Raw genomic sequence first — 8691 nt, 5'->3', positions numbered from 1 at the left:
TTCCCTTCCCTTCCCTTCCCTTCCCTTCCCTTCCCTTCCCTTCCCTTTGTTGTGCCTTTTCTTTGAAACTTGTAGGAATTTGCATCCTGGAGTCCCATAAGCTTACAATTTAGATGAATTTTGTCCCTGGGTTCCAATGCAAGTGGAGCAAAGTTGAACGCTTGCATTGGACACTTGGGATACTGTTTCCCTTGCACGTGTTGTGGAAAATGTCGCTCCTCATGCCATGTCCTGTGTATGGGTTAGAAACCAGGTCAGGGATGTGGACAGGGCCATCACTTTCATAGAACTATAAGATCATAGAATCATAGAATGCTGGGGTTGGAAGAGACCCCAAGGATCAGCAAGTTTCAACCTCTCTGCCACAGGCAAGGTTGCAAACCGCTAGATCAAGCAGTAGATCAGATTGCCCAGGGTTGCCACATTCCAACACAAATTTGTCTTGCAGGAGAAGGATTTGCACTCAGGCCTCATCGGGCCGTTGATCATCTGTCGCCGTGGGGTGCTGAACTCTGCTTTCAAGCGGCAGCTGGCCGTGCAGGAGTTCTCCCTGCTCTTCACCATCTTTGATGAGACCAGGAGCTGGTACTTCACAGAGAACATGAGGAGGAACTGCCGCCCACCGTGCCGCATCCAGCTGGACAACCCTGACTTTAGGAGAAACCATTCCTTTCATGGTGAGGAGCTGGCCCTTGCCCTTTCCATCACACAACACATTGGAGTGGCAAGGCTCATGGGCTCCAGGCCACTCCTGACCGCTGTCTTCTCCAGCCATCAACGGCTACATGGGGGACGCTCTGCCCGGATTGGTGATGGCTCAGCAGCAGCGGATCCGCTGGCACCTCCTGAACATGGGCAGCACTGAAGATATCCATTCTGTCCACTTTCATGGGCAGATCTTCAGCGTCAGGACGAGCCAGGAGTATCACATGGGAGTCTACAACCTTTATCCTGGTGAGATGCGGCATGTCGTGCACACCCTGGCTGCATGGCTTCATGTCTGCACCCGTTTGGATGTGCTGAGGGACAGCAAGGATGGGGAATGGGTCCGACAGAGTCAGGCTCTGCGTTTGCACAGCATTTGGCACCACTGCATTGTGCTATGACTGGTTAATTCCCTCTGCTCTGCTCTCCATTCCTGGACAGGTGTCTTTGGGACGGTGGAGATGCATCCCTCGCACGCTGGGATCTGGCGGGTGGAGTGCAAAGTGGGGGAGCACCTGCAGGCTGGGATGAGTGCCCTCTTCCTCGTGTACAACCAGGGTGAGTGACCCCCTTGTGCCCAGAGCAGCACGCTTTGAGCTCTCCCTGTCCCCATAGGTTGTCCAGCCAGCATCCCCTGAGTTCTCATTCAGTTCATATATTGACTTCAGCCCTTGCCAACTATAACACATCCCTGGCAGAGGTCTGTTTGGGGTGAAGGACAGAGACCAGCTTTATTTGGCTGCAAATATGTTCTCCCAGAGCGCGTGCCAAGAGGTAAACTGAGGCACAGAGTGCAATGCTGCCTGATGGCAAATCGCTCTGATGGAAACATCCCTGAGAGCAACTGCCAAGTGCACAGGAAACCTCTGGCTCCACTTCCTCCAGAACAACACATTTCTCTCTCTCTGTAAATGCAGGGGGAAGCAGTTAGCGAGGCTGGTGCTTTATCACACTGTGACAGCCCCTCTCCTCTTCCTAAAGGAGCAGTAAATGTCAGCCAGAAAACATAACTTAAAAATCTGCTTAAGATTTCAAAATGCATGTTTTTCCCCAGAAGCATTTGCCATGCAGCAGTGATGCCAAGATGTGACAAGTAGCTAATAATAAGAGCTATTATAAGAGGCAAGCAGCCCTGTGCTCAGCAGAGCAGAAGAGAGACAGGAGTGTTAGGCAGGTTTCCCTTTAGCAACGTGATATTTGTTTTTTAAAGATGCTGCCTAGCAACAAAAAGGCCCAGGGGTGAGACACAGGTGTAAGGAAGAGCCACTTGTCAGCATTGCTGGGAGATAGAGACATGGGGACAGGAGGTCATGGGCTTAGGGATGGGAGAGCAGCACTAGCATGGCCAGAGATTGATGATGGGACCTTTGCTGTGGCCTCTATCAACCAGCCATCCCTGTTTTTCTCCTTGTTTGCCTGCAGATTGCCAGAATGCCCTGGGCATGGCCTCGGGCTACATTGCAGACTCCCAGATCACCGCATCAGGGCAGGAAGGTGAGTTTGGGGTGGTTGTTGGGGCTGGGTCTGATTCAGCACGCACAACACAAAGGTGGTCAAAGCTGGACTTGAGCAAGTCCCCTCCATCCATGCCCAGGTCAGGGTCCCCTGAAGAGACACCAGAAGGTGCCTCCCCATTGCACCAGGGTCGTGTCACCCTGCTTGAAGCTGCTGACCCCAGGAGATGGGCGATGCTCAGGGCCCATCCTGCAGGTGGGCAGCTCACCACTTCCTGCTCCTCATCCCTGTGCACTCTCCTTGCAGGTCCATGGGCCCCTAAGCTGGCCAGGCTGCACAACTCCGGCTCCATCAATGCGTGGAGCACTGGTGAAGGCAACCCCTGGATCCAGGTGAGAGGGGATCTGTGGCCATGGGTGCTGCTGGGGACAGTGCCAGGGCACACACTGTCCAGTGCACCCCGCAGGAGGACCCACGTACACGGCCATCAGAATTGAACCTTGAATTTCATTCCCAGGTGGACCTTTTACACCTCAAGATCATTCATGGCATAAAGACCCAAGGGGCTCGACAAAGGCTGTCCAGTCTCTACGTCTCTCAGTTTGTTGTTTTCTATAGCCTTGATGGGCAAAGGTGGAAGAAATACAAGGGCAACGCAACCAGCACACAGATGGTGAGCAGGATCAGTAAAAGGACTGATTTAAAAAACAACAACAACTTGGTGAATATATAGAAAGTTCATTTGCATAGACCCTGAGTTTCTCCCCCTCCGTTTCTCAGTGGTTTGCCCTGATTTGCCCCATTCACATCTCTTTGGTCTGAGTCACACTTCAAAACATTCCCTGAGCTGTTGTTCTCTTGCAAGGATGGTGATAAGATACAGAAGCGCCAGACTGAAATGATCTTGTCCATGCTAATCCTTGTCCTGTCTAGCTCGTTCCACCCACACAACTGCCCCTTTTTAACCCCTTCCCTGCAGATGTTCTTTGCAAATGTGGATGCAACCACAGTGAAAGAAAATCGCTTCAACCCTCCGATTGTAGCCCGTTACATCCGCATCAGCCCCACTCACTACAGCATCCGCACCACGCTGCGCATGGAGCTCATTGGCTGTGATCTCAACAGTAAGTCCCACCTGGGACGCCCAGCACCGGTGCTGGGGGCTGATCCAGATGGCTCCTGAGTGCTCAGATTTGGGATTCCCCTTGTTTCAAGTCCCCTCAGGTGGGAAAGAGTTGGCAGGAGATGGTGTTGGGGGAGCCAAGCTGGAAAAATGGCTTTCTGTCTTTAGAGATAGCAGTAGCAAAAGCACGGCAGTGGGGCCCTTGCCACTTTGTCCTGAAGCACAGGAAACTTTGGGCAGCAGCTGAGCTGATAGCTGAGAAGGTTGCTGCCTCAGCCTGGGGAGCAGGGAACAAACAGAGATGTGCTATTGGCTTTCTGATCCGAGACCCTTTAGCTTTGCACAGAGCAAGGCAGATCCTTACAGGTAGCAGCTCTGTGATGGCACCCCACAGCAGGCAGGCGCACATACACACCAGTTCATGTGTGTCCAGTGTGTCTCTAGTCATCCTTCCCCTTGAAACGAGTTTGTCCTGGCAGACAAATACTCCAGATTCCCCCTAGATAATATCTCCAGGGAGAAAAGAAGGTGGGAGGAGTGGCAGGTGTCATTTGTCACTGCCCAGCCAGAGCCATGCTGCAAAGGCACTGAGCAGCACAGCAATGGTGCTGCAAAGCATAGGAGATGCTGTGAGCAGGAAAGTGCGTGGAGGGCAGAGGGAGGAGTGTGCAGCTAGGATGCATCTCCATGATGGGTGTCTGTTATCCCTTCTGACAAGTTGCTTCTCTCTTCCAGGCTGCTCCATGCCCCTGGGAATGGAGAGCAAAGGGATCCCTGACCAGCGCATCTCTGCGTCATCCCAGAGCTCCAACATCTTCTCCAACTGGTCACCCTCCCAGGCCCGCCTGCACCTGCAGGGAAGGACCAATGCATGGAGACCAAAGGTAGCCCAGCAAGGAGACCCCAGGCAGGCAGCTGGGGCATGAAAGAGGCAGGCTGGGTGCTCACTCCTCTCCTGGCCAGGGTACCAGGGTACCTTGAGTAGTGGTTCAGCTACACATACCAGATGCAGACAGGTTGCCCCCAAGCAGCTCTAACTCTGATGGGGTGGGTGAAGCCCAGGATGGCATGCAGGGTCAGTGTGGCTTCAGCTGCTAGGATCTTTTTTCTCATTGCTGTGGGTGGTGATGCTGAAGAGTAAAGGCAATGTGTCTTTCCTCAGAGCAACAGCCCCAATGAGTGGTTGCAGGTGGACTTTGAAGCAACCAAAAAGGTGACTGCAATCATAACCCAAGGTGCCAAGTCTGTCTTCACTCACATGTTTGTGAAGGAGTTTGCTGTTTCCAGCAGCCAGGATGGTGTCCACTGGAGCCCAGTCCTGCATGATGGCAAGGAGAAGGTAGGCAGAACTGCAGCAGCTCTGGGGCAGCAAACATGCCCACAGCATTTTTGTAACAGCAGCTAACCAAGCTGTGCTTTTTTCCACCCTAAAGAGTTCCCAAGAGGCTCTTGTCCATGTTGGTTTTGCCCTCAAGCCATGGGCTCTCTGCACCAGAGCTCAGCAAAGCAACCAGCACCTCACAGACTCCTCTCTCCTTTCCAGATTTTCAAGGCAAACAGAGATTACACCACCACAGTGCTCAACAGCCTGGAGCCACCGCTCTTTGCCCGCTATGTGAGGATACACCCCCGCCACTGGCACAACCACATCGCCCTGCGGATAGAGTTCCTTGGCTGTGACACCCAGCAGGAGTACTGATGGGCAGTGCTGGCCCACGGACCCACATCCAGCAGGACACTGAACTCTCACTGGGGCTGGAGCTGGCCCTGTGTGTCCAGGAGGTGCTGGTGGCATCAGCAGAGGTTTCTCTGCTCCCATTGCTGTGCTAATGGCTCCTGCTGACAGAGAGGACTGTTTGTCATCATTCTCTTCCTGCTCCTCATCTACCCCATGCCTTATAGTCAGACGTAATGCTGAAGAATTAAACAGTAATTTTCCAGTATCTCTGCACTTTCTCCTCTTCTCCAACCTTGGAGTCTCCAGGGGCTCAGTCAGCATTACCAGCAGCCAGTAATTAAATAATGAGCCCTAGCGATCCTCGGCTTTGTTTTCCACCAGCACAGCCCTGGAAGAGGCGGTGCAAAGATAAGGGCTGGGGGCAGAGGCCCTGCTCCCCTCCCCAGGGCACATTTCACAACCAGTGGGGATCTGGATGCCTTGCCTAGAGGCAGTGCTTGCACAACTCAACTCAGCACTGGGCTTTGGCCCTCAGTTCCCTTAATCTCCTTCCTATGCTGTGCTGACATGGCTAGATACCGCCCTGGGGCTTTTTAGGGCTGGCTGCAGCACTGTTCTCCTTGTTTCTGACTGGAAGAGCTCTGTTGGTGCATTGGTGGCTTTGGTTGGACATTGACCATGCCAGTACGCCCAGCCCTGGGGAACACAGGAAGGTCCTGGCCAGATGGTGCCGGCTGGAAAACTGGTCTCACACCCCTCTTCCCACACTTGTAAGCAGTGAAGCTGACAGCACTGCTCTCTCCCAGCACCGAATCCATTCCTAGAGGCCCCAGAAGGACCTTTGCCTGCTTCTTGTCCTTTCTGCAGCTTTATTTCAGGAGGAGATGCCCACAAAGCCTGCCCAAGCCCCAGTAGGACTCAGCTCCTCGCAGCACCACAGGGCAGATACACAGCGGCAGCGCTCCTCTCCATAGGGCTCCGTGGGCTTCAGCCCCCTTCCCACGCTCACAGCCCCGTGGATATTTCTCCCCCTCCTTATTACCTGCTGGTGGACATCTCCCGTCCCAGCAGTGCTCAGGGACTCCGTGAGTTTTCTGTTGGTGCGAACCTTCTGGAATGATGCTACCTCAGAAAGGTCCAGAGCATTGTGGGGCAGGTAGGTGGTGGCCATGGCTTTTGGGGTGCCTACCTCTCTGCAGCGGCAGCATTGCCAGCGGCGTGCCAGAGGCCGTGTCCATCCCTCCCCTGTGCTGTGAGTGCTGGGGGAAGGAAGGGACCCGGCTGTCCCCAAACCAGTGGAGATCAGAAGCTGATGTTTTGATGGAAGCGGTGCTTCCATCCTCCTCGTGCATTGCTGTACAAGGAGCCTTTGCTGTGGCCCTGACTAGTGATTACATTACAGCCCCAGACATGAGGTGTAATTACCCTTTGGCTTAATTGCATTCTGACAGTAATCAAGCACATATGGAAGCAGACACTGCCTGGTGTGAGCGAGCCTGAAGGGAGGAGCTGGGACCATAAGCTCCTCAACAGGGAGCACTCCCACCAGGGGACCTGGTGAAAGGTCTTTCCTTCAGCACAGCAGGGCAGAACCTGCTGCATCAGGCCCTTCTCAAGGAAGCACAGATCTAACCACGGCTATCTCAGTAGGCCAGGCTGGACCTGACCAGCTGAAGCTTAAATGCCCTCCCAAAAGCAGGCTTAGATGCAGTCCTATAGCAGCAGGACTGGCTGCTCTCTATGATGGGAACATGGTCCCTGGCCCCTCCATTGCATGCTCAGCTCCTGCCTCCAGAAACAAGCAGCTCCGCACAGATGTCTGGTGACGTAGGATTAGATGAGAAGAAATGCTGCCCACAACAGGGCCTTCTCCGGATCACTTTTCAAAGAGAAAACAGCTGAAGCCTCTGTGGGCAATCCAGCAGCCTTTGCTGGGCAGCCCTCAGGATGTTCTCCAGCCGCCCAGCACACAGTGAGAGCGCTGGGATGGGGCTGCAGGGAGCTGTGTCAGAGTCTGCCAAGCTCTGGCATGCATTACTGGAAGTGTCTCTTGACATTTATCTTGTGAGGAATGGAAACCAGATGCCATTTCCTCCTGGTGCGACGCAGCTCTCAGCTGCACTGTAGCTTTCCCCAAACCACAGATGTTTTTGTGCAGAGGAAGGACTGGAGCAGTGCAAAGTGCTCTGCCTTGTCCCATGCGCTCTGCAGCTGCCTCCAGGCCACCTGAGCAGGGCTTGGGAGAGGGCAGTCTCAGCAGAGCCCTCCAACCTCCTGAGCACATCTGCGGGTGCTGCATGCTATCAGGGCACTTCTCAAGGCCCTCAACCTAGTTTTTTTCTCACAGTGCTCTGATTTTACAGGCGTCCTCCCAGGCAGCCCTGCAGACAAAGACCAAGACCCAGGGCCCAACGGAAAGTCACTGCTCAGCTGCGTGAGGCCATGGTCCTGCGAGCTGTTCTGTTCCTGATTGTTGTGCTGTCCACCTTGTTCTGCCAACACGTCTCCAAGCACAGGATCACCTCCCAGCTGGGTGGGGTGATGCAGAAGATGAGGCTGGCAGGCCACCAGGGGAGATACTTGGATGACACACGGAAGGTCCCTCTTCATGCACAGGAGGGGGAAAGCTCCAGCCAGGAGATGCAGCGTAAGTACACTGCAGTGCTTTGTGCAACACCTCTGCACAGCAACACGGGGGAAGAAGGCCCTGACCCTGCTTCAAAATATGCTCAAATCCAGGGAAAATGCACTGATATTGCTCTGTTTCTCTGCTCTCTGCCTCACAAAGACACGTCTCTTCTCAGGCGTCCGTCGGTCCTGGTTGGAGGATTACCTGGGTGACGTGTGGTCTCACTTTGCTGAGAACTTCCCCATTGCCGTCCTGTACATCTTCCCCATCACCGTGCTGATCCTGCTCCTCCTCTGCTGCCTCACGTATGTGTGTGCATTGCACACCCCCCGGTGCTCCTGTTCTCAAGAGCTGTGTTTGCTGGGTCGCAGCTCTGCAATGCCTGCTGTCCCAGCACAAGGCAGCAGGGAGGAGGTGCTCCTTGGGCTCCTCGTGTTTTTTAGGGTAAGTATGGAGTGAGGTGACCTGGAGAAGCAGCGTGGCTACACTGAAAGAAATTCTGGTGCCTTGATGGAGCACAGCTCAGCAAAGCCTCCAAAAGAAGCTCAAAGGAGCCTCCAAAACTCCAGGAACCCCAAAGTGGTGTGGAAGGGCCAGGAGCAGAACCACCTTTCTCTTCCTTTCAGATGATTTTAAAGATTCTCCCAGACTGAATTTCCCGCCCCCACATAAAGTTCAGACTTGACCTGAGGCTCTGCTCTCTGACTTATAGCCAGAACACAAGAGGTTCACTGGGGTTCATAGAATCGTTAAGGTTGGAAAAGACCTCTCAGATCCCCGAGTCCAACCCCAAGCCATCCCACCATGCTCATAACCACGACCCTGAGTGCCACATCCCCACTGTTCTGGAGCACCTCCTAAGACGATGACCCCACCGCTCCCTGGGCAGCTGAGCCAATGCAGCACCGCTCTTTCAGAGAAGCTTTCCCTAATATCCAACCTGAACCTTGCCTGGTGCATCTTGAGGCCATCACCTCTCATCCTATTGCTGTTAACTGGGAGAAGAGGCCAACCCTCACCTCACTACAACCTCATCTCAGGAAGTTGGAGAGAGCAAAGCATAGAATCACAGAATTGCTTGGAAAAGACCTTGAAGACCAT

General features: G+C 53.8%; 1 protein-coding gene across 1 annotated transcript in view; it reads left to right on the top strand.

Moving 5' to 3' along the window:
• Positions 1-5226, top strand: part of F8 (coagulation factor VIII) — a 19556-nt gene extending 14330 nt beyond the window's left edge. Inside the window, exons 17-26 of the mRNA XM_042876647.1 lie at positions 449-677; positions 772-954; positions 1147-1263; positions 2128-2199; positions 2467-2552; positions 2678-2833; positions 3140-3284; positions 4019-4167; positions 4446-4622; positions 4827-5226. Coding sequence (XP_042732581.1) covers positions 449-677; positions 772-954; positions 1147-1263; positions 2128-2199; positions 2467-2552; positions 2678-2833; positions 3140-3284; positions 4019-4167; positions 4446-4622; positions 4827-4982 — 1470 coding nt within the window. The 3' untranslated portion in view covers positions 4983-5226. The remainder of the gene's footprint in view (positions 1-448; positions 678-771; positions 955-1146; positions 1264-2127; positions 2200-2466; positions 2553-2677; positions 2834-3139; positions 3285-4018; positions 4168-4445; positions 4623-4826) is intronic.
• The last annotated feature ends 3465 nt before the right edge of the window (positions 5227-8691 follow it).

The sequence above is a fragment of the Lagopus leucura genome, unplaced genomic scaffold (assembly GCF_019238085.1).
Source record: "Lagopus leucura isolate 7727_CA_CO unplaced genomic scaffold, USGS_WTPT01 Super-Scaffold_100016, whole genome shotgun sequence".
Taxonomy (NCBI): domain Eukaryota; kingdom Metazoa; phylum Chordata; class Aves; order Galliformes; family Phasianidae; genus Lagopus; species Lagopus leucura.
The sequence above is the reverse complement of the archived record's forward strand: the minus strand, read 5'-3'. Positions and strand labels throughout refer to the sequence as shown.